A 25,104-nucleotide genomic window follows, 5' to 3' on the forward strand; every position below is an offset into this window, starting at 1 on the left:
AACAAACACAGTTAACAACGCTAACAAACAAGGTCTAAGTGTGTAAGAAAAAAAAAAGAAAATAATAAAGTTTAAGGATCTCAGACCCGGCGCATGGTTAGGGAAGATTGATTATGAACATGAAAGAATGTAGAATTTATGGACCACTAGGACATCTTCCCAGTTAAGGAAGAAACTAATAGAACCAGCTCAAAAATTGTGCTGAAATCAGATCCAAGCAGCTAAAAGATAATTCTGGTAGGAGACCAGTGACCCAAGAAACTCCCAAACCCAAAAGAAGAGAGAAACTGAGCACGTGGACTAATTAAAATGAGAAGTGAGAGAATCATTAACCAAGAGGCAGTAGAGTACTAATTAAGAAGAGAAGTATGTAACTTGTAGGAAATAAATACGAATCCGTTTGTTTACTAATATGACTCAAACAACAAAACTCCAGGAAAATCATGTAGCTCTCCCTTAAATATCAAAGCAATAACTGACCACGTTTGAAAAAGAGACAGTCTTTATTACAAAAGTTTTATACAATGTAAATTATAAATACAGCCTTCACACAAAATGGCTTTTGTCAATGAAAAAAAGCTCGCCTTGTTAAGTTGGCAAGCCCAGAAAAAACTGGCACTGCAGCTGTTAAGAGTGACAAAACTTGATGTGAAAATCAAGACCTGACAAATTCCTGTATACACATTGGGAAGGAAAAAATAACTCGTTTTCTATGTGGAAAGAAATTCCTCTCTATTCCTTTCAGGAGAAAGGTTAAACTACCAAATTATATGGTTCTCTTTAGAAGGAGAAAAAGAAAACTGTTTCTTTAAATGAAAGCCACATTCAAAGTACACAGCAGACCTTCCTGCCATGAAAGACACCAATTCAAAAGTCTTTATTCTTGTCACGTGTCAGATGGAAACCCATATACTAAAAATAAGAATTGTGCCTGTTATCAGATCACAAGTACATTTCTTGTTTTCCAGTTTCAAAATAAAACCTTGAAGACTAACCAGCTAGTCTGCACTTACTGACGCTATTTTAAACTAAGGGAGGCCTTTTCATTCACAAATTAAGAGATATCAAATTGAGAAAGAAATACCACAAGGACAGTACAGTCACAGGAATATGAATACATGTGAGTGCACAGGCAGGGCAATTAGCACCATTTTTTTTTTCAAGTGGCTCACAAACCATCTTGAAAATGATGGCTCATATTGCTAGTAAGAAGCTGAAGTCTCTGAACAACACAGTGCTGTGATTCTGATCCTACACACTAGAAATGGTCATTCTTAACTTCACACCAACATACAGAAAGAATCAAAGCTTTCTTGACTTTGAAAATAACTCAGAGGTGTGAAACTTTGCAGTGGACAAAATACCCTCAAATTCACAGGCTGTGTCTCTTTACCAGGATGCAACTTCTGGTTCCTCTTACAGCGAAGAATTAGTATTTAAAACAGCACAGATTACATGGTAATACAGTGATTTGTTACTTAACAGGCTGCATAGAAAACATACATTTTAAATATTTATCCCCTAAGAAACAAGTAATAGCACTGCATACAGTTCTCTTTCATAACCAATAAAAAGTGCCATCAGTTTCTCAAGTAGGCTCCATTTCATGGAATTCTGGAGGAGGTAATGATGTATTTACATAATGTTGCTATGCAGCTACCTTTAATTTCTTCTTCTTCGCTTTCATGACAGGTGGCAATGATATTTTGAAAGCAGTCCTGGAAAAAAATATGGAAAAGCAACTGTCAGATACACTGAACATATTCCCACACCCACCCTTGAAACAAAAAGAATAAACACTTACTCGCAGGTACTGCAGATAGGACTGAAGTTGCAGAATACTGAAAAAATCAAAGAATTGGCTTTCACTAAAACAGGTCATTGGAATGTAAGAAATCAGGCTGTTAAATATTTATAAGCTTACTTGACAAGCACACGGAGCAGACGTAGCCAATTTCAATGAGGTTGCGATGACAGAAGCAGGCAGCTCTGTAGTCAACATGAACAGGAGGTGGAAGGACGAGCTGGGATCTCTGCTCTTGATCAGGGAGAAAAACCCACTGCAGGGACAGAGAGAAGTATTTTATTAATTGGATTGGTATTCCTGTATTATCCGGGCAGTGAAGTGAATATTTCATATCTGACACACGAAAAACACTGAAGTGTTTTTTAAGTGACTTACCAACAGATACTGCAGAAGGGATGGCATGTGGGGCACTTTCAAATATATGCCACCCGTGATATCACAGGCCTGCAAAGCAGAGACCATGATCAGATTGTTGTTTGATGACATTAACAGGGCATTCAGAATATCCATGTACTGCACAAGGCCTGCATGGCAGAACTGTCAGATCCACTGAACGTATTTCCACACCCACTCCTGATTAAAGGAAAGAGCTGAAGAATGTGTTGAATTGTCTAACATCAAGTATTTATGAGTTAATATAAATGGCAAAGAACAGCAAGTCTGTACCTGTTGTAGAAGACCTGAATCAGAGTCCAAGACACAGGCATCAATCAAAATACTCTGCAAGAGACGACATGCACAAAAAACAAATTTAGCCAAAACCCACACAGCTCTGTCAGTGTTACTGTCATGACTTGTTTCCATGATAAATACACTATAAATTATGTAAGTATGAGAGAAATTAACATTTGTGTTATCTTTACACAGAAATAAAAGACAATATAAATGGAAAAAAGGCCAGCTTCACCTGTTTCTGTGCTGCGAAGATCACATTCATGAAATTCATGTATTGCAATGCGCTGTCTTCTGCAGCTTTTATGACCTAAATACAAACTCAGACTTGTTAGCCTACATATATCACTGGATTTCAAGACTAAAAGAAAACTGTGACAGCAAAAGTTCTTACCAGAATCCTTGATTTAATTTCTTGATTGGCTAAGTATTAAAAAGAAAGAGAAATGCATCAGCACCTTGTTTAATCAGCACCCCTTTAATTCTGTAGCATATGACACCTCAGAATATACTGGATGTTAGATCTAACATGTCAGATAGAATATCTATATGAAACTATTTCCAGTCCCAGTGACAATTATATATGCACTAATTCCTCTCAATCTCCAGTTATTCCACAGAAATTCCAGTTACAGTTTATTTCCACACAACAGAAAATCTCCCTAAGGACGTGGACCATTGATCAAGTCCCTCAACATTTTTAATTCAGGCAACTTCAATTGACCAAAATAAATCTCTACCTGTTAGTGCAAATTTTGGAAATGGGGGTGTGTTCAAACATGTATATTTGTTTGTGTGTGCATGTGTATTGATACCTGTTATTCAGGTTAAAATATTTACTCAGTGTTGAAAACAGGAAAAGAGGTGATACCTTTTAGGTCTTTGCCCATCTTGTTGATGTCTACATTAGCTGCAATTAAGGAATCTACATTCCCTTTTTAGAAATAATTCCATGATCCATACCACACATTCACCACCTTGGCCAATATCCACATTCTGATAAGCACAAGCCACAGCCATCAGGCAAATGTTTCAGGTTTAAGTATTATAACAAAACAAGAATAGTGAAAGTTAGTATTATAAGAAACAGTCGTGAGAACACATAAAGGCTTTGAAGATTCTGTAATCAAAAGGATACAACAAAGTGCTTTAGCAAGTGATCCTGCTAACAGGGTTTCTGTTTGCTGGCCCTTCATGTCAGCTGCAACACAAGAAAAAGTGCAAAAGTGACTTTTATATATAAAAGCAGCTACTGAACCTAACAATACCAAATACTGCACATTTTTATCTTTGGCAAATAATACCAATGCAGAGGGATGAACTGTCAAACATAATAAACTCATCTACTTTAAGCATATTAAAATTTATATGGTGAAAATAGAGGACATTTCTGCAACTCCTTGACAGTCCAAGTGTTTTGCAATTCTGCATATTAAGCCTAGAATTTTCTTCTCCTTACTCTTTGTCATGAGGTCTTTAATCTCTTCTGCAATTGCATCATTTATTGCTGTTAATAATTCATATTTTCCATCCTTGCTGCCAGAGCAGTTAGATTCCATGGAAGGGCCTCCCTCTCCAAAGGGATCTGCAGCAGCCCAACGCTTCCCAGGGTACAGGAAACGGCTGAAACAGAGGGGAAACAAAGCATTCATGTACGAAAAAATGCTATGAATGAATCAGCTGCAAATAACAATACTCTGAAATTTAATTTAAAATCCTTTTAATGCTTGAGGCATTAATGAGGCTGTGTAAGGTGGGTGACCTTACACTGGAGTAAAACCCACGTTCAGCTCCCTCCTTTTGAGATATCTATTAAGAGATCTGGCAAAGTTCTTTGGCTGCACTTGGGGGTAGATCCTGAGATTCACAAACATCTGGGGGTAAAAATATCCCCTAAACAGGGAACTTCTGCCATTTGCATTGCTCCACTCCACACATATCTACCATTCTCTATATGAGCATTTTTAAGTCTATTTAAATCTCCCTTCTGTCTTCTTTTTGGTGCACTGTAACTCATTACAGTTCTTTCCTATATAGTTTCAGCTAATTTTTTTAGGACAATATATTATACACTTTTAACTTGGATTCTCGCCATCAAGGAAGAAAATCAGGAGACAGATACAGGAAACTGGGAACCTTCACACTGTTCAGAAGCAGCTCTACCTTTCCTGAGTGTGACTTGCTATTACAGCGAGTTTGTTGGTGCGATTCATGAGCAGGTGGGAGTTCCCCAGCACCATCACTGCATCGATGCATTTCGACAGGGTGAACTGCTGGAAAAAAGAACAGAGCAGATGTAGCACAGTAACATTTACAGAGAAGCAATTCAGAAGTAATCTCTGAAATTACTGCAGTTTAAAAACCTACATTTAAAGATGCAGAAAGAGGTTTTGCTGGTAAAAAAGCTCTAATGAATACAGAACACTGCATAGCTATTTCAAATGGTATTACAATACCCATTATACCTGCTTTAGCGGACAACATTAGCACAGTTCAGAAATCGAAGAAAATGATACGGTTTCCCCCAGAAATGGCCATCAGCAGTGCCAGCGCCCAAAGGCCGTACCTCAGCCTCTCCCAGCGCCCTCTTCCCCCACCAGATGGGGTTGGTGTCGAGGACGATGATCAGCAGGCTCAGCTCATCATCTGCAAAGGGAGCGCACGGCAGCGTCACTGCGGGCCCCGGGGCCCCGCTCCCGGCCTCCGCTTCCCCCGGAGCGGCCCCAGCCCCGCCGCGGCACCCCCAGACCCGTCCGGAGCACCCGCAGCCCCCTCCGGGCCGGCCCGGCCGCGCTCACCCGCGCTCATCGCTCCGGCCGGGCTGCAGCGGCTGCGGCGCCCGCGGATGACGCCCGGGCCGGCGCTCCGCATCCGGGCACGCCCCGGCCGGGCCTCCCCACGCCCCGGCGCGGCGGGCGGAGCGCGGCGGAGATGAGCACGGACGGTAACGGGGGCGGCGATGGGCACGGACGGTAACGGGGGCGCGGGGCAGCCCCGGGAGCCGCCGGGCCGGGCAGGGCAGGGCCTGACGCTCCCCGTTGCCTTTCAGACTTGATCGAGACGTTCAGGGCGCAGCTGAGGGACGACCCCGATGTCGCCTCGGCCGTGGCCGCCATCCGAGCGCTGCTGGGATTCCTCAAGCAGGACCGAGGTGGGCGCGGGTGCCCCCGGCGGGGCGCGGAGCCCCGGCTGTCCCCGGGGCGAGCCCCTGAGCACGCGTGTCTGCCTCCCCTCAGGAGAGACCATCCAGGGCCTGCGGAACAGCCTGCGGGACGCCATCGACACCCTGTCGCGGGTGGACTCCTCGGTGGCCGTGTCCTCCGGCGGGGAGCTCTTCCTGCGCTTCATCAGCCTCACCTCGCTGGAGTACTCGGTAAGGGCCGCCCGGCCGGCCCCGCTGCGGCGGCTGCGGGAGCCCGCGGCCGCTCAGCCCGCCTCCCGCTCTTTGCCAGGACTACTCCAAGTGCAAAGAAATCATGATCGAGCGCGGGGAGATCTTCCTGACCAAAGTGTCTCTGTCGAGGAATAAAATCGCCAAGCTGTGTCACCCGTTCATCAGAGACGGTGCTGTGAGTAGGCCGGGGCAGGGGCGCTGCTGTTGGGTTCTGCTGTGGCAGAACAGGAGGGCAGAGGAGTCTCACGGGGGCTTCTGCACAACCTTGTTCTGCACACCAAGCCAGCACAAAAGTCAAGGTTTCCCGAGGCTCAGCAAATGTAATATGTGAATTTTTTTGTCCTGGCAGCGAATACTGACCCATGCCTACTCCAGGGTGGTCCTCAGGGTGTTGGAAGCAGCCGTGGAGGCCAAGAAGCGATTCAGTGTTTATGTTACTGAGTCACAGCCAGATGAAGCAGGGTGAGCATTCAGTAATTTGGGGTTTATCTTGGTTAACAGGGTAAGTTACAGCGACCATCCAACTTGTCCTGCCCTAAGAAAAGCTGCTAGGCTTGGTTGGGGCATTTTAAATGGCAAGTGTCGCTCATATCTCATTATTCTGGACAAATGAAAAAATAAATCTAAAAAATATTGGTAATTAACTTTCCGTACTTGACATCCTAATTAGTGTTATGTAGATTTTACTCAAAGGTTCACTGACTTTTGGTCAGTACCAGGCAACCTACTTTTCCCTTGGGAAATGGGAGACAAGTGCTTTATAATTGTTTCTTTAAAAAGTAGGCTAAAATAATCAGTATTATGCTAATCATAGCAAAGTAAAATATACAGCTAACAATGTCATTTAAAAATGCCAAATAATTCCTTCAGACTAGATATTGTTCTGTAAGTGAAGGAGTTAACCCTGCACACGGGGTAATACATGTCATTAACATGTAACAATTCCTTCCATTTCTATACAATAACTCATTTTCTGTTCTACCAGCAAGGGAATGGGGGCAGTCATAGGCTTCAGTCTTTCAGACAATATTTTCCCATTTTTGTCTTTAGAAAAATAATTGTTAAGGTCCAAATGTTTTATTTATAGGCAAAAAATGGCAAAAGCCCTGAGGAAGCTGAACATTCCCGTGACTGTGATTCTGGATGCTGCAGTTGGGTGAGCCTGATGATAAATTTTGGTATTTTTCATCACAATTTCATTTTGACAGTAAGACAAAATCACCTTTCATGTGAGCAGCTTGTTCAAACCCCAGAGATATTACTTAGTTTGTCAAAGCCATCCAACAGGCCAAACGAGTTCCAGCTTTAGGTGCACAATTAGAATGTGTCAGCTACAACACAAGCATTTGATTTTGCATGTTGGGATGAAAGAAAGAACCAGACCTAAGAAGGTGTACAGATCTGTAAAAAAGAACAAAGAAGCCACTTTTTTTTCCCGATTTCCATAAGTGTGATCATTTTGTGTTTTCTTAAGGTGTTTGCTAAATTAGCACTGCTTAGCACAAGCCCAATACATGAGAAAAGAAACAACTACAACAAATCTGAACATTCCTAGTTAGAGTTCAGCTTCCAGCATTTACACACATAGGGTCAGCTATGGCTGGGGAAGAAAAGGCTGCTTAATATTCCTGCAGGGAAGGAGATGAAATCTGACTCCAAGGAGGTGCAGCAGCATGTGGACTTACATGAGGTAGCTGGAATTAGTGCAGAAAATGGAAAGATTGTTTGAATTACCCATTTCTGTTCTGTTCAGCAAGTCATTTGTCCTATTACCCAGTAATGCTTGGATTTTTTTCTCCCCTTTTAACAGCTACATTATGGAGAAAGTGGACCTGGTGTTAGTTGGTGCTGAAGGTGTAGTTGAAAGTGGAGGCATTATCAACAAGGTAATGTGAGTTTCTTACATCATTCTGGACACTCTGGACTTTTAAAGTTTGGTTTCTCTGAAGCATTTAAAGCTTTTTGAAAAGCCTCTTCCATGTGGATTTTATCCAGTAAATGTCTGTTAATTGTTGGAAGCTGGGCAATATTTTCAGGCAAGCACTGAGTCTGCAATGTTGTTTTCCATCTGTCCCCACAGATTGGCACCAATCAAATTGCTGTGTGTGCCAAAGCCCAAAATAAGCCATTTTATGTGGTAGCAGAAAGTTTCAAGTTTGTCAGACTCTTCCCTCTCAATCAGCAGGACGTCCCAGACAGGTTTAAGGTAAGGGAAACTCAACTTCCATCTCATTCACTGATGTGCCTGTGAAAAATTGTCTTCTAAGCATCTCTGATTATCTGGATCTCTCTGCTGTGGTATATTCTGGGGTTGCTCCATGGCAGAGGCACCAAACAGCCATAATTTGTCCTGATACTGGTACTGTGTTCCTAAAGCAGTTCCTTTAGGGCACAGGAGCAGCTGAGGGTAAGGAACTGTAAAACCAAACTCCAGAACTACAAATTGTACTTTTTACACAAGAGAAAAGAGCTGAGGCCAAGGTGGCTCCAGTGTGTGCACTTGACTTCCTTCAGTTTCACCACAAACATCTGCTTGAGGCTGTGGCACTGCTCTTGCCAAAAAGAGGATTTAATTTGCAGTTGTGCAGTAACCAAAGGTCTCTGTTTCCTTCCAGTACAAAGCAGACACTCTGAAAACAAGTCAGGACCTAAAAGAGGAGCACCCCTGGATTGACTACACCTCCCCATCTCTGATCACCCTGCTCTTCACAGACCTCGGTGTGCTGACTCCTTCAGCTGTCAGTGATGAACTCATTAAACTCTACCTGTAACCCAGAGACACAGTGACACAGATGTGTCACCTCCAGGGACTGCCAGGCTTCTGAGAACTTGGAGGATACATGAACATGGCAAGGAAATGCCATTAGAAGGATTAACATAATTATGGACCACTGTTGAAAAAGTTCCCAAAGTTATTACAGCTCCTAAAGGCCACAACTAAATTATTTTAAAGAGGGATGGATTATTTTGATACTTTAAATAAAATCCCTTATGGTGTATCCAGACTCACTCTGAGGTTTGCTGGTACTGATTTGTGGTATGTACTTGAAAACACCAAAATGAAAACATCACAAGGCTGCTGATGGAACCCTGCAGCTCCTGCCACAGCAGAGTGGTGCTTTCAGCTTTGTTCTCAACAACTGCAGGCTCTGTGTCCTTAGGGATGCCAGGTCTCTGTGAAGAAATTAGATCAGCTTTGTTCTCTTTTTATAGAGGTATTTTGTTCTCTATTTTTTATAGAAATCCGGTTTTATTGAAATAAGCAGTGTTTTAATGTAAAAATGTGGTTAGAGTGACTGTCAGCCTTCAGAATCTATGTCCTCAACAGTTTCTGCTTTGAGCCTGTGGTTGCCTGTTAGTTTCTTCTCAAACTCTTCTTCACTAATTTTTCCCTTTTTTAATCTTTTCAAGAGTCTTGTGTCATTCAGCAGCTCCTCCATATCCTCATCTTCAATATCAGAGCCCTGTTGGAAGTTGAGAACAACAAATTAAACACAACACCAAAAGGTTTTCATTGTACACAGTTGAACACAAGAGAGGATTACAAGTCAGAGTTTGCCAGAAATATCCAAGCAGAAAATAATAATTTCAATTGACAAAAGCACCCTCAGGCCATATTTCTGCACTTCTGAGAAATAAAAATCCTATTACTGACCACCATCAGTGCTGAGAAGTTGTTTTAGTGTTTGCCTTCAAAAACCTCTATCATTTTTTGAAGCTTTGCTTGTCCAAGTCCTAAAATGTTATTTTACAGCCATCAGTTCCCCACACTGAAATCCCAGGGCTCTGCCATGGGCAGAACTACAGAAATCAGTTAAGGGATGGGCACAGTTACCTCCTCACGCCTCCTTTTAGCTGTTACTTTCTTCTTCTTCTCCCTCTTGGCTTTCTGCTTTGACCATGCTTTGTTCTTTACAAATTTCTTTTTCCCTTGATTTTCCTCTCTTTCTTTTTTTAGTTCTTCTAATTTCTTTTGTCTCTGCTTTTCTCTGTTTTTATCCTTAAACGAAATGGAGTCTGTATTGACAGTGACTGGAGTAAAGTCTGGAAAACATTTTCCTCTTAGTTCAGGCATCTTTGGCATTTTTAATAATGCAAAACCTCTGGCAAGACTGGCAAAATCCAGATCTGTTGAAATAAAGATTATCAAGTCAGTTTCCTGCTGGATAAAAAGTTAATTTAACTGAAAGGAAAAAAAAAGTCTACATGATTTTAAAGTATTGTTTGTACTCTATACCTTAATACTGGCAACAGTACTAAGTCATTTTTACTTCTGCTTTTATCAGTTTGGTCAAGCTCCATATTTAAATGTTTTCTCTTGAAACAAGATGCTTGAAAAAAAATAGGAGTTTTGTCAAAATCTGATGGTGGTGGAAGGGAATGTGAGATCAAAAATCAGAAGTTAAGCTTTTGGGCAACACCAAAAGTTGTCTGAGAAAAGCAGAGAGAGGCCCCAGCCCCGGTGGGAATTACCTTTGATCCGGAAGATGAGGTTACACTCGTGTTTGGCATAAGCCTGCACATAGGACACAAAGGCTTTCATCCCTTTCTCAAACACTGCCCTGTCAGCCAGGGCCATGGACTTCAGCTTGGGGAGAAGATCCAGCACATTTGTCTGTGGTTTCATTTCCTGCATGGGACACTGGCAACCAGAAAATAAACAAAACCAAAATTCACCCAAATGATGTGGAATGCACTGTGAAACCTCAAACTCACCCTTCTTGCCCAGTTAATCCCCAGTCAGGTTTGAGCCCCTTTCCCTTTGGGCACTCCAACACTTGAGCTGACCATCAGCCCCACACAGCAGCTCCAGTTCTCACACTGCAGCTCCACAGAGGCAACATCTTCATCTCCTGCTTCATCAACCTCTGCTCTCACTGGGAGGTGTCCAGAGAACTCACACAATGGATCCCACACAGGCAGGAGCAGGCATGGAGACTGCAGGAGTTGTGAGTGAGGAGCAGAGAGGCTGCAGGGTGTGAGCTGCTGGGGCAGGACCCTAAGCCAGCACTGCCCTCCTGCAAATGCTCCATTCACACCCCAGGAACAAAAGGCCTTTCCTTACTCTTTGCATGTTCCTCTTACAAACCCAGTGCCTAACACTGGAGCAATCACATTCCAGCTGTATTTAGTGATTAATAAGCAGCTCTTGTCTTTTAATTCTGCACCTCAGCTAAAACATTACCCACGTGTATCACCCCAAGTTCTACAAATTCAGATTTCAAAGTTCCTATCAGTAAGTCTGTGCCCTTGCTCTTTCCTGCTTTGGGGTAGAACAAAAGCCTGCTCACCTTTTGGTTGATTGAGAGGAAGTTAATGTAGGACTCCTCCATGGGAAGCAGGAACACCAGAGCGCTGCCCACGTTGCCGATGCGCGCCGTGCGGCCGCAGCGATGCACGAAGGCACTGCAAGAGCCCAGCACAGACTCAGTGCCTTTGGAAGCACTGGGCAGCAAAAGGGCAAATCTTGTGGCATGGAAAACACTAAACAAACCAACAGGAATGAGCAAGGTGTAACACAAGAGGTGTGTGACCATCCCACTCAATTGTTAGGCTAAAGCAAGGGGTGTCTGCTTTGGGAGTGAAGTTCGAGCAAGATGGAGGAAGAATTATGACAGCAAAAGTTAAAATCCACAGAAAATCTCCTTTCCTGTGAGCTTTCAATGTACCATTCCTTGAAGAGCTGAGTCCCTGCTCTCATCTCTGTTCTCCTTCACCCCAGTGTCACCTCTCACTCTCTCTGATATTCTCACACAAAGCCCAACCCCACCTCTGCACAGAGCTGTGACAATCACCCCTGACTGACACCTACACCCCACAGAGTCACTGCCACTCAGCAGTGACAACAAACCCTGCACTGCTCCAGCCTCCCTTGCTCCTGCATTATTTTCTGTGTTCCCCAAGATTAACCCCCAGGAAGTGATTAGATGTGTTTTATGCAGCGTTTTGTTCCTAACTGAGACCTGAAAAGCACAGAAAGAAAAGACCACACAGAAAGGAAAAGGATCTCAGGATGTGAAGTCGTACCTGGCACTGCTGGGTGGGTCATACTGCAACACCCAGTGCACCTCTGGAATGTCAATGCCACGGGCCATCACATCTGTGCACACCAAAATGCCCCTGGGAAGAAGGAAAAGTGGATTTTCATTAACCTGTCCTTTGAGAAGAGCAGGCCTCCTCACAGCTGTGGGTTCTGCACCTTCACTGAGAGTGAGGAACAAAACATTTTAAAACATTTTAAAACATTTGGGGTTTTTAAAGAGACAAAATATAAGGTAATTGCAGCTTTCACCACCTAAAATTCTACATAACATTTTGAAAATTATTGTGATTTATATTACATTTCTAAGACAAATCAATTCCCCATTAAAAATTCAAATTTTAAACCAGCACTGCATCCACCACAGCTGAATGTACTATAATAAATGTTAAAATAAAAGACCCAAGACTTGAGTGACAATTTTAGCAGAACTGCCATGCTGTTCTTTTCAACAGCTGTTCTTACAATCTGCTGGTAATTATTTTTCTCATAGCATAAAAAGCTAAAACTCGGGTCCCATGCAATAACAAAAATGACAGTTGATGAGGCAAGAGTTTCTTAACAGCATCCTGCAAAGCTGCCAAAGAACATTTCCCTGTGGGCAGATTACAGAAACCTTGCCATGTTCTTGCTCATACACCAACAAAGGAACATCCTGGTTTCCACTCTGGTTAATGATCAGGAAAAGCTGATTTTTGCTACCAGTTTGTTTAAACATCAGGGCTAATGTGTGACTGCAGCAAGTGCCAGTGCAGTGTGCTCACCTCCTGTGCTGCCACATGGATTATCTACAGTGGGGTGCAGATGCTCCAGTGCCATTCTCCCTTTGTTTGTGGTCACACTTTGTGATATCATCAACATCACAATTTGTGATATCATCAACACACTCAGAGCCAGCCTGGAGCATCCTTCCCCTGAGCCATCCTTCCACTCGAGCAGCAGCAGCAGAGTCAGACACAACCACCTCCCCCTGACTGTTCAGCCACTGCCCCGTTCTCACCCCGGGAGCTTCCGAAACTCCGTGAAAATCTTGTTTCTCTTGTGCTTCATCTTCCCGTGGATGCTCATTATTTTCACCTGCTTAATTAAGGATTCCAGAGCCTTCCCATAGTATTCCACACAGGCACATGTGCTGTAGTGATAAGGACAGGCATAAAGCAAAAGGTTATGCTGCATTTTTAATCAGGTTTAATCAAGCTAGAGTTTCCCAAGCCCTTTCAAAAATTTACACTTTTTTATCTTAAACGTGCACATAATTTTTATAATTAACATATAACCATCTATAATGTCTTAATTTAAAAATGCACATCATTTTTATAGTTAACATATAACCATCTATAATGTCTTACTTTAAAAATGCATAAAATTTATGTTAATAACACAATCCTGACAAAAAGCAATGATTGATCTCTTTTTAGGCACCATATTCTAAAAAACAGCTCTCAAAATGAATCACTTTGAAAATGGTTGTGTCCTTTGCAACAAAGGGCAGAGGTTTGGAATTTGGGTAATTAAAAACCAAACTGTTCTCACAATGAAACACAAACAGAATTACCTGAAAAAGACCAGATGCTTTTCCTGTTTGTGCTGCCGAAGAAAATGCACCAACTGGTTAAACTTCTCATCTGCCTTGCAGATCTAAAAAATGCAAAAGAAAAACATAAAAAATGGACTTGGGCTCTCCTGTTAAGGTGATCCTAAGTGGCCAAGACTTAAAATCTTATTGGAAGAAAGGAGAGGGGACAGGGAGCTCAGTGGGAGCCCGGGCTCGCACCATGTAGAAGTTCTCCAGGCGGGTTGGGGTTTTCTGGGTGTTGCTGGCTGCCACCCCCTTCTCCTTGACCGAGATGCGCACGGGGTTGCGCAGCCCGGCCCGCACCAGGCTCTCCAGCTCCTGGGTCTGCGTGGCTGAGAACAGCCCTGTCCTCCTCTGCTTGGGCAGGAAGTCCAGGATGGCGTTCAGGCTGCAAGGGAGCACAGGGAAAATGGAACTGGCCCAAGGCCTCCCTCAGGAGGAGCTTCAAGCACTGGAAATAGGCTTTGTTATCACATCAAACTGCTACTGAAATAATTACCTTAGCTCTGAGAGAAAGAGAGGTAAGCTATCACCTCAATTTCTCTCAGAAATACAGAGAAAAGAGAGATCAAAGTTTATTGGTTAAAGTGTTTTAACCATTCTGAAGTGTGAATAATGATATTTATTAATAGAGATATGCTAACATACATCTCAACAAAGGAAATTCCATATCCATATTCCTGATTCTCCTCCCCCTTAGCAACTGCTTTGTGTAGTTACAGAACAAAGATGAAAGAACAAATTCAGAAATTTCAAAAAACAGAACAAATTAACTTTGGAGGGCACTGCAGGCCACGCTCATTCACATCCACCACACATCAACTCATTTAAAACTGCAGAAGAACCACCAAAATTTATTATTTCAATACCTGGCTTCAAAGCCCATATCCAGGAGTCTGTCAGCTTCATCCAACACCAGCACATCCAGAGCCTTGACACAGCTGGCCAGGTCCAGCCCCTCTGCCTTCCTCCTGAACAGATCCTCCAGGCGGCCCGGGGTGGCCACGATGATGTTCCCCCTGTGGGGGCACACCCAGAAAAATTCCCTCACCCAGGGGCAGCAATCTGGGAGAACTCCTGACATTGCTCCCACAGCACAGCCCTGCCCTGTACTCTTCAGTAAAACAATTCATTTTGTCACCTTTAACTGCACCATGTTTCAGTGGCATGGAGCGGGGGGGGATGCCCAGGTGAAAGAAAAGTTTAGAAAATAAAAGTTTAGAAAATAATCTGCAAGTTTGGAGAGCAGCTATCACTGCAGGAATATTTGGTGCCTCCATGCAAAAGCCAGGGGCAAATAGGGCTCCTCCAAAACTCCATCATCAGCATCAGCACCAAACAATTCCAGGAATTTAATGAGCAGGGAGAAGTGAAATATTCACTGAAGGCATTTTCAGCTGTTCCTCACCCAAACAGCAGAGAAATGGAGCTGATGTCACATAAGGGCTGCACCTCACTCCAGGAACAGACCCCACAATCTCCCAGCTCACCCCAAGAGATTCTGGCAGCACATCCCACTGCAGCAGCAGCAGGAGCACAGCTCTGGGCTGAGAGCCCTGACAAGGAGAAAACCACAGCTCTGAGACACTGAACAAACAAACAAACACACAACTCACCCCTGCTCCTTGAACTTCTCCACATCTTCCATGGGGTTCCTCCCTCCAATGAGAAGAATCTGACTGAAACAGGGAAACAGAAAGATTTGGGTCACCTGGAAGTTTTGCTGGGTGACAGAAGGAAGTGTGGCCATGGAAGGGCTGAAGTTCACCCACCTGAACATGGGGAAGTGCTTGGTGAAATGTGACAGCACCTCATCAATCTGAATGGCCAGCTCCCTGGTTGGGGTGATGATTATAGCCCCAACCTGAAAAACAGGAATTTGTGGGGAGAAAATAAAGACAGATTTGGGCAGAATCTTCCCTTTCAAGCTAAGGGAATATAAGCCATGGTTTTGAGCCTGGTTTCAGACAAAACGTTTCCATAGAAATACAATAAAGCATAAAAAACATCCAAAAATGTCTCTGAAAGACTTTGTATCAGTGTATAAAATGTCTCTGCTGAAAGAGCAGCATCCAACAATGACATTTAACAGCAAATGACACTGAAGGTCCCTGCACACTAAAATGAATTCAAGGTCAATGGGTGCTAAAAAGCATTCAAATCTCACTTGCAGTGCATCAGTGTATTCCATATTTTGGGACATTTTTCTCACAGCTCAGAGCCCTGTTCTGTTTCTGCCAGAGGAGAAGCTGTACCTAAGTGCAATGAGAGCACCTCAATTTTATTTCCAGGTTTTAAACAGTTTATTGTTACAGTTACACCAAAGAGCTGAGCACACAGTCACTCTGTGTGCAGGCAATTTCCCTTATAGATATTTTCCTGAAGTTCTCAAATCTTATTGGCACATCATAAAAATGAACTCAGTACTGAATATTTTAATCTCACCTGCATTTTCTTTAACTTTTCTTCCCGTCTGAGAAGGATTTCCAGGATGGGAATCACAAACGCCAAGGTTTTCCCACTGCCTGTGACCTGTGAGAGCGGGAACAGCGTGAGCCCTCCCTCAGCTCCAGAGCCAGGGCTGGAAAAAAGGAGCTGCAGGAGGGGAAAGCACTCACGGCTTCTGCAGCCACATCCTTGTTACTCATGAACAGCGGGATGGTCGCAGACTGAAAAAAGAGAAGCACCACATGAGCAGGGGAAGAGGTGATAAATCTCACAGAGGTGAAACTCCTCTGACACATCAGAGCTCGCTGTGAACATCACCCAGGCAGCGCCGGTGGGGAAATCACGGATGCGGCTTCAGGACTGCTGCGACCGCCACGGCCCCGGAGCTCCTGACACCGCCCGCGCCCTCCTTCCCCAGCCCGGTCGCCCCTTCCCCGGCCGTGCCGCGGGGCCCCGCACCTGCACCGGGGTCATTTGGTGGAAGCGGAGCTCGCGCAGCGCCCGCAGCACGCCCGGGCTCAGCGGCACCGGCAGCGAGCCCCAGCCGCCCTCACACACCGCCTCCATCTTGGTGCCACCGCCCCGCCGCTCCCCCGCACCGGCACCCGCGGCGGCCCCGGCGGAAACACAACCGCGGCACCTCCGTTCCGCCGCACATCAGTTCCGCCATGCCCCACCTCCTCCGCGAAAAACAAATTTCGGATTTAACCAAAAATTCCCATTTCTATGGCGAGCTGCCTATCGCAGTGAGTACTTCTGAGGGTCTTACAGCAGCGCTGTGCCACCCGAGTACCCCAAACCTAAGCTGTACATTCAGAGCTACCTGATATTTATTCTGGATGGACTCTGGATAAATTCCTGATATTTTAAGGAAGCAGATAATCACAGAAGCGTTAGGATTGTGAGAAAACTCTGGAGTCATCCAGTCCGAGCCCCCTGCCCAGGCAGGGTCACCTTGAGGAGGTGACACAGAACACACCAGGTGGGTTTGGAATGTCTGCACAGAGGGAGAATCCTCAACCTCCCTGGGCATTTCCAGCGCTCATATCACATTGATATGGAACTTCTTGTGGTTCAATTTATGGCCACTACTAAATAAATAATTTATAAAAACCCCTTTGTGTTAATCTGTACTTCCTTAAGGTATTAAAGAAAAAAAAAACCACAAAGCTGCTTTTTATTTTTTTTAAAGAATTTGTTTATTTATCGAACCTGGGTCATATTTAGATTCACGAGCAATTTTTTAAATGTACATCTTAGAATTCAATTTTCAGTGTTTTACACAAAAATATTGGCACACAACAGTTGCAATAAGGTGTAACAGCCACCTCTCTGAAGAACTGCTGCAAGTGTTTGCCCGAGGTTGAAAAAACTTTACCTGGAACATGAAAACCTGTAACAAATTTTAAATTAATTGTACAAAACTGTTGTGTGTTACTTGTAGAGGATCCCCCCTGGAAAAGACCCCACCCCACCCCCAAAAATGATTACAACTAATATACATCAGTCACAACATAATCCTGGCTCAGCACCCACATCAGACGCTTCTTAAATTTTTTAAACCAATCATCAGAGAACCGAGGAAAGGAACTTTGTACAAAAACAAATCTACATGTGCCTGAAAAAAGAAAACACACCAGTATTTAGCATTATGCTAATTCTGATCAGATCATGGCAGAGTTTGCCACTGCACTTAAATACAAGGGCTGCATAGCGTGGATTGAACCCCCAGGATCCAGAACCCTCTGGCCTCAGGAACCCAGAATTCCTGAACTTTCTGCCCTGGGCACCGGGCAAACAGTCTGAGCTTTGGACCTGCAAAAGCCAAAGGGTTCACCAGTGTTTGCCAAGACACTGCACACAATTGGCTTCCAAATAAAACCTCTGAGAGACTAAAAACCGTGTAAGGAACATTTGGTGATGAGCAGAGAACAAAAAAAAAGCATTTTTATATCAACTATTTAATTAAAAAGAACTTTGGGAAGAAGTTGGTATCATTAAGACAGTTGCTGATGACTATCTTTTAAATAGCAACTAGGTATGAATTTTAAGCTTTTCCTTGGCAGTTTCTGTGAGTGGAGAAGGGATTATTTCAGGTTGGTAACACCTACTGCAGGGCTGAGGGTGTGAGGATGCAAACAGTCACCTTAGGGCCTTGTACCGTTTCCCTGGGCAGAAGGGCAAGTGCTTCTGCAAACAGGGAAAGAAGTCAGAAAGGACAGAAGAGCTTCTTACTGGAGTGAGTTACAGAGTTTGCAGCTTGCCTGGACCTTGCTTAGCACACAGACTGGGCAGATCTCAGTGGAACAAAATGATGCCAATAAAGTGACAAGATTTCAGCACAGCTTTTGCTACGGAAGATATATAAAAACAATTCCTTTTTTTTTTTTTCTTAACTAGGAAGGAACATAAGCAAATAAGTTTTACAGTTCAGTAAAGAGGGTTCAGAAACTAAATGACTTTTTTTTTTTAGTTTGTGACCAGGATGTTTGGTAGAGAGTGAACTGAAATCTGAGACCACAGAAGGATCTTACACCACCCTTCGGACTTCAAAAAACCTCTTCAGGTAGTAGATTTGTCCCAGTGTCATGGCAACTAGTACAAGGGCTTCAAAGAATGACCAAAGAACCACTCTGCTGTTTGTGTTGTCATTAACTGTTGGGGAAAAAAAAAGAAAAAAGTAGTTAGTAACAAAGCATTTAAACTGCAAACATTCTGCCATGAATCTGAGCATTGCACAGGAAGCACTGGGCTTGTGTCAGGTCATCACAGAGATGAGATCTGAGGGGGATTTTCCTGAACAGTTTGTTTTTAAACCCACTTTGGACATGCACTGCAGCATCTGTCTCTGTTCTGCCCACCCTTCTGGCATCTGAGCTGCCAAACAAAGCCACCTGCATTTTCAGAGTCAAGCAGGAACTGCTGATCTCTGAGGGGTCACCATCTTTGGTTCTAAACATTCAGATTTTTAGTAACAAATGTCACAAAACTGGAGATATTCATAGCTTCAAATAATTGAGGAGACAGTGCTTTTATATAATGTTGTGTTTTCACATGAAAAATACTTGCCCTTGATTCTCACCCATGAAAGTAACAGTAGTTTTGTTCTATTTCAACAAAACATTTAAAAAAGACTTTGGCTCAATTATTAAACCACATCCACTTCAAGGGTGAAGTAACAGTTCAACCAAAGTTTGGGAACCAAATCATGGAATGGTTTGGGTTGGAAGGGACCTTAAAACTCATCCAATCTCACCCCCCAGCAAGGGCAGGGGCACCTTCCCTGGGCACCCCCAGGGATGGGGCAGCCACAGCTCCTCTGGGCACGCTGTGCCAGGGCTGTACCACACTCCCAGGCAGGAATTTTCCCCAGTATCTGATCTGAACCTCCTCCCTTTCAATTTAAAACCATCCCATGGCTCACCCTGCCCTTGTACATGGATTAAATAACACCATCCAAACAACTGCAGAATTTACATCACTTAAGCAAATGTTATTTTGTATAACAACGAGGGGAAGCCAATTTAAAGATGACTGCAAGCACCACCTCCATTCTTTACTGTGTGTCAGGCCCTGCAGGATTTACATGGTTACTTTTGAAGTCAGTGGGCACAGTTTCATGGAGTGGTGTTAAATGGCCATTCCCAGGTCAGAGCAGAGGGGAAGGCAGGGGCTGGGCTGGCACCTACTTGCTCGGTGTATTCTCTCCCGCACCTCCATGTACTCCTGCTCGTGCTTCACTGCTGTCATGGCCACTGCTAACTCGTTAATCATCTCTTCCAGCTTGTTCTGGTGAGCTGCAGAGCAATTTCAGAAGCATCAGAAAGGCTGTTAATGACTGGAGACAAGGATTTCAATGGATTTATGAGCAGTTAAAGGTAATTTCCTGCTGTAGGTCTGGCAGTACAGCTGAACACTTCCTACCCTGACAGCCAAGCTCAGTTTCTGTAGCACTTTCCCTGACGTGTCTCCGTGGTGTTTAACAAGTGGCAGAACATTTCTCCACATCCAACAGGAGGAGACACAGCTCAGACTCAGCACAGAGCCCACATTTCCAGTGTGCACACACTTTTCCAGGAGAACAGAATGGAAGAATGCACGAGATCAATACCACACACTACTATCTATTTTGCCAATATCATCCAATATATTCCAAGCAAATTATCTTAACATGACAGCTTTTCCTAGTTGTTAAGCTTGCAAAAATAGAATGACTGAGAATTTAGCTCAAGATCATGATGCTGGCAAATCATGAGATCACTTTCTGAAGCAAAAAAATCCCATCCTGTGATCTTCAAGCTCAGCTGCAACCCAGCATTGAGGGGGCACAATGCCCAGGGGGGCTGGCACAGCCCTCACTTGTGGTGTTGTGAAAGCAGGAGAGGAGTTAAATACCAAACCAGCAGCACAAAACCAGCTTGAGACAGGTCAGCAAATGGAAGGCTCAGAGATCTCAGATTTAGTGGTTTGACTGCCAATCACAGGATCTTTTTAATACATCCACACTCAAATATCTGTCCATCAGAAATTTATAAATTAGGCAAGGCATTTGCAAAGTTTTCTAGCATCAGGTTGAGGTTCCACTCCACAGATACACCCTGGGCAATCAGCTCTCTTTAAAAGTCACAAAACCCAACATATTTTCCTTTCAAGGGACACAGTTGGCTTGGAAGCTACCTTACTACAGGTTTATTTGAAAATTAAGTGTTTCAGATCACAGTCTGAAAATAGAGCTATTCAAAACACACACCTTGTGGGGAACAGTCAAAAGAGAGGACCAGAGAATGACACTCATACAAGTTACAGTTAAAATCTCAATAGTTGTGCAAACCACACTCACTTTCCCTGTACCTAAAATCCCTTATTTTCATGGCCAGCTGGTCACTGCAGCAAGTGCAGTTTATTGGTAAGAGAAGAAACTACAGTTGCAGGGACAGTCTAAAAACACTCCAAAAATTCACTTCAGAAATTGTCTTATTGCACTAATACTCCTTACAACAGATATAGGCAGACTCAATAAAAGATTTAAGTGACTCTTTTTAAAAAAATCCAAAGTTAGGAATGTGCTATTTTTTAAGTGACATCAAGTATTCAATCAAGCCCAAGTTATTTAATTGCCAAAACAGAAAACAAGAATTGGTTGCCCTTTCTAGCTACAGTCATTGATTTATAAATGAAGTTTATAACTTGCTAGGCAATATATTTATTTTTTTTACAGCAAATGACAAGTTTGAGTTTTTCCCCTGACACATCAGCAATAATTCATAACCTAGGAGCAGCTTATTGCCTCCTAAAGCTTTTGATTACTCAACACCCCCTTTAGCAATAGAAGGCAAACACTGCCAAAACCATCCAGCATTCTTGGATGTTCAATGTTTTAGCCCAATTTCACCTAAACTGATTAAACCCTCTGTCAGCCATGAATAACCACCTGAAGGCAAACTGCCCTCAGTGCAAGGAGCTGATCCCAAGAGCTGCTCAGGGTATAAACCTGCCTCTGGGAGCCTGCAGGTGCTCAGCATTGCTCAGAATCAGACCTTTGGGGTAGTTTATTAAATACAGACATTCCCATGCTCCAAACCAATGTTACAGAGAAAAAGCCAAGTTAGCTGTTAGTGAATGAACATGTGCCAGAGACAAGATGCTAAGGAGCTTTCAAAAAGCAGTCCACATACCATCCCAGGTATCTCCACCACCTAGAGGAAAGTGTGAGAGATGAACACAGGTACAGGACAAAAGGCTGCAGATAAAACAGTCATTTACACAGCTATGGGAGGAGTTTCCTATCAGCACATTTATAACTAAGGCTCCACTCTGCTGAGCCTGCTAGGAATCAGAGGATGGCACTGATGAAGGGCTAAAGGATGGAAGATTAGTGTCTGCAGATGGGCCTCTCTGGTGATTTTGCCTCAAATTGTGTAACCAGCTCTAAAAACATCCACTTTAGCTGTGCAAGAAAACAGCTAACCACACCTGGAGGAACTCTCTGGGAATGCTGAGAGCCCTACACAAGTTCCCAAGTCATGCAGGCAGGGAAAGGCTCCCAAACTGGAGCTGAGCTCCTCCCAGGACTCTTCCTCACCTTCTGTCTCCATGTCTTGCCCCTTGGGAGCTTCCCCGATATCGATAGTGAACATCACTATCTTGGGAGTCATGGTGGACATCCTGTTGCTAAAGCAAAACTTGTAGGTTCCATCCATGTGGGCAGCAAAGGTGTATTTTCCACTGGACTCCCGGTCTCCTTTATAAATCCCCTTATTATCAGGGCCTGTGATCTGTGTGGGGAAAACAGAGGGTCACAGGTTTGAATTCCAAACACAGAGCTCTCAAATGCACCATCACAGGCACCAGCACCATCTGCAATCTGGCTGCTTTGGCACACTCCAATCTCTCCCTCCCACAGCTCATTGGTGCAGCTCCCCACACAGAAATCTCTTTTATAAAACCCCACAAAGTTCTTGGTAAGGAAAGCTGTGAAAAGCCTCCCTCCCTGGCCTCCTGTGGTCGAGATAAGGAGTCAAGAGCAAGCAAACCACAAAGCCTGGCTCTTTGGCAAATTAACAACTGCAGGGGAAACCTTATCTCTGATGTCTGAAGGAAAACAAAAAGGAAAAAAAGCCATTCTACAGTTGACTTTAGACACACAGTCGGGCATTGTTGCAGTTACCATTTCAAAAGTACTGAACACCTGAATTCTGAGCTCTCACTGTGATCCTGAATTCCCATCCCATCGGGCCACACTGCTGCTGAGCCTCCACAAGGGACACGGGAAGGGCTCTCAGAGCTGCCAGCCCTGTGCTGTGTCCCAGCCCTGTGTCACTCCCAACTGCTACAGGGCTCTCAGCAACAACTCCCAGGTCTGTGACAGCCCGAACAAAACCCTCTCTGCTCTCTAACAGATTAAATCAATTCGTACTCGGCATCTCCTGATTCGATTCCTATTTGAAGATCAGAATTAGCTCAGAACTTCCCCGATGCAACCACCGGGATTAAACACAACACCTTCAGTTCAAGGGGAAGCACCGATTCCAGAGCAACCGCGGGCGCTCCTCCCGCCACACAATTCCCGGTGCCGAGGCTGCACCGAGCGCGGCGGGGGCGGAATCCCCACGGGAAGGGGGAACAGCCCGAGCGAGCCTCGAGCGGCGGAGCCGGGGGTGGCACCGCACGGGCACCGGGCCCGCCCGAGCCGCCCACGCTGAGCCCTGAGCGCCGCCGCCGCCGCACGGAGCCCCCGCGGCGCGGCGGGACCGCCCCGAGCCCGGGGGGAGGCTCCGGCCCCGCTCGGACCATCCCGGGCCCGGGGGCGGCTCCGGCCCCGCTCCCCGCTCGCTCCCGAGGGCCCCCGCACACAGCAGAGCCGAAGCGCGCGGGCCCGGTCCCGGGACGGCCCCGCTCCCCAAGGTCGGCCCGCGCCGCCGCCGCCGCACCTCCACGTCGATGTCCAGGAAGCCGCCCTCGGCCACCTCGAAGATGAGCCCCATCTTGGTGCCGGACGGCACGCGCTCCAGGAAGCACTCCTCGGCGTGCGCGTCGATACTGACGAAGTAGGCGGCGGCCGGGGCCGCCAGCGCGGCCACCAGCGCCAGCACCGCCTGCACCGGCGACATGGCGGAGCGACCGGCGGCGGCACCGAGCGGCGCTTCCGGCCCGCGCCGCGCCCCTTCCGGCGCACGGGGCCGCCTCTCATTGGCTGCCGCCACCCCGCTGCCACGTACGGGCTGCGCTACGGCGGCCGCCGGGAGACAGAGGGCAGCGGGACCGCCAAGGCGCTGAGGCAGCGCCCGCGCGGCGTGGGAGGCGGGACCCACGCGCAGGAGCAGCCAATGAGCGGGGAGAAAAGGCGGGGCGGTGGCCGCGAGAGCCAATCAGAACGAGGAGCGGGAATGAGGGGGCGTTGCCCTGCAACGGGGCGGGGCGGGGAGAGCGCGGGAGGCGGGAAACGGCGGCTGAGGGGATGGGGAGGGGGGGGCGGATCCTGAGGGGTCCCGGCGGCTCCGGGGGCAATGAGGGCAGGCGAGAGGGACGCAGGGCGGCTGTCACCGCGGCTGTCACCGCTGCCGAGGCCGCTGCTAAAATTGGGAAATCAGAACTTGCGGCAGCGAGGGAGATATTTGGGGAGCAGCCAACGTTTAAGATGTTAATAGTGAAGCCCAGCTTGTGGGCGGTTCACGCTTAAGGAAACACAGTCATGGCACGTCCAGTTTCTGCTTCACCCCAGAGTAACTGTTTAAAAACCCATTCCTTGCATGACCATGCTTAAGCGCTAATTTCCAATTAAACCTCCCAAACTGAAATACGAAGCTAATACTTGAGCTCAAGGCAGCCTGTTTCGCGACTAGCTGTTTTAATGATGTGGGGAAGAGTTAAAGACTAACACACAATCTGGCTTTCCACTGAAATATTTTTACATTGCTTTTGCCAATAAGCGCGGTTGTTGTAGCCGTGGTGACACCCAGACACGTTTATGTGCACAAATGGCAGATTTCCATCAGCACATTCTGCTCCAGGTGTGGGCCAGCAGAGCTGCCGTGTCAGGGCACGCACAGGGTGGGGACAAGTGTGGACAAAATCTGCCAGACAGGCTGAGCCTGAGGAGCTGCAGGTCACACACATGCCTGGATGAGAGACTTTTCCTGCCAAGTCATTTTCCATGAGTTTGGATCGGGCCAGCATCGAACCTGCTGCTTCCCACGCCACAAACTGTGCTGGTTTTTCACCTTTCTCAGCTGTAGTTTTAGTCTTTCCACACGTGTTCCCTACATTGTTATATTCTCCCTCTACCCACAGAACAACAGGAACTCACGTAGTACCAAATTCTTGTGGCAAAAACTCTTTTTCTCATCTCTAACTTGGACAAAATGATGATTTCACAGCATAGCTGCTCCCCTGAGGTACTGCAGAGTGTTCTCCAAGATTCTGCTCAGGCTGCTCCTCCTCCTTGTGTAAGCACCTTTGCCAGGAAAGGATGACTACACCATTATTCATCCCCCTGCACTCCTGGAACTTTGTGCAATATCCTGTGGTGTCCAACTTTGGGAATTAGTTTCATGGATGTTATATAGACATATATTTTCACTGAGTTATTGCTGTAACTTAGGCAATTGATTGCCAGGCTCAGGTATTTGGGGATTGATTGCTCCTTTCCTGGCTGCCTACTGAAAGGG

At 45.4% G+C, this 25,104-nt stretch overlaps 4 protein-coding genes across 6 annotated transcripts; 1 reads left to right on the forward strand and 3 right to left on the reverse strand.

Annotated features, from left to right (window-relative positions):
• Nucleotides 1-484: 484 nt before the first annotated feature.
• GTF2H3 (general transcription factor IIH subunit 3) lies at nt 485-5,360 on the reverse strand. 2 transcript variants are annotated; one of them, XM_064726710.1, is made up of 13 exons: nt 5,278-5,360; nt 5,046-5,125; nt 4,643-4,749; nt 3,939-4,102; nt 3,618-3,680; nt 3,351-3,380; nt 2,874-2,902; nt 2,715-2,789; nt 2,474-2,527; nt 2,183-2,251; nt 1,925-2,060; nt 1,805-1,841; nt 485-1,718 (listed from the first exon to the last, which is right to left on the reverse strand). In XM_064726710.1, exons 1-13 carry the CDS (start codon nt 5,348-5,350, stop codon nt 1,649-1,651), a joined length of 987 nt encoding a protein of 328 aa, XP_064582780.1. In that variant the 5' UTR covers nt 5,351-5,360; the 3' UTR covers nt 485-1,648. The 2 variants fall into 2 exon arrangements, with proteins under 2 accessions (XP_064582780.1, XP_064582779.1); XM_064726709.1 differs by having other exon boundaries at nt 4,643-4,752.
• On the forward strand, nt 5,223-8,882 carry EIF2B1 (eukaryotic translation initiation factor 2B subunit alpha). Of its 2 annotated transcripts, none has more exons than XM_064726712.1 (9): nt 5,223-5,423; nt 5,529-5,630; nt 5,716-5,852; nt 5,932-6,048; nt 6,223-6,335; nt 6,961-7,029; nt 7,684-7,759; nt 7,954-8,079; nt 8,489-8,882. In XM_064726712.1, the coding sequence occupies exons 1-9, from the start codon at nt 5,411-5,413 to the stop codon at nt 8,642-8,644; spliced, it is 909 nt and encodes a 302-aa protein (XP_064582782.1). In that variant the 5' UTR covers nt 5,223-5,410; the 3' UTR covers nt 8,645-8,882. The 2 variants fall into 2 exon arrangements, with proteins under 2 accessions (XP_064582782.1, XP_064582781.1); XM_064726711.1 differs by having other exon boundaries at nt 5,363-5,451.
• A 164-nt stretch (nt 8,883-9,046) lies between these two features.
• On the reverse strand, nt 9,047-16,513 carry DDX55 (DEAD-box helicase 55). The gene is made up of 14 exons (XM_064726708.1): nt 16,397-16,513; nt 16,108-16,158; nt 15,935-16,021; nt 15,262-15,353; nt 15,106-15,168; nt 14,359-14,508; nt 13,688-13,877; nt 13,469-13,551; nt 12,914-13,045; nt 11,901-11,993; nt 11,165-11,279; nt 10,347-10,515; nt 9,709-10,001; nt 9,047-9,337 (listed from the first exon to the last, which is right to left on the reverse strand). The coding sequence occupies exons 1-14, from the start codon at nt 16,502-16,504 to the stop codon at nt 9,173-9,175; spliced, it is 1,791 nt and encodes a 596-aa protein (XP_064582778.1). The 5' UTR covers nt 16,505-16,513; the 3' UTR covers nt 9,047-9,172.
• Nucleotides 16,514-17,111: 598 nt separating this feature from the next.
• On the reverse strand, nt 17,112-23,600 carry TMED2 (transmembrane p24 trafficking protein 2). The gene is made up of 4 exons (XM_064726964.1): nt 23,368-23,600; nt 22,020-22,212; nt 19,627-19,734; nt 17,112-18,592 (listed from the first exon to the last, which is right to left on the reverse strand). Exons 1-4 carry the CDS (start codon nt 23,545-23,547, stop codon nt 18,468-18,470), a joined length of 606 nt encoding a protein of 201 aa, XP_064583034.1. The 5' UTR covers nt 23,548-23,600; the 3' UTR covers nt 17,112-18,467.
• Between the last annotated feature and the right edge of the window lie 1,504 nt (nt 23,601-25,104).

The sequence above is a fragment of the Zonotrichia leucophrys genome, chromosome 15, assembly GCF_028769735.1.
Source record: "Zonotrichia leucophrys gambelii isolate GWCS_2022_RI chromosome 15, RI_Zleu_2.0, whole genome shotgun sequence".
Taxonomy (NCBI): Eukaryota; Metazoa; Chordata; class Aves; order Passeriformes; family Passerellidae; genus Zonotrichia; species Zonotrichia leucophrys.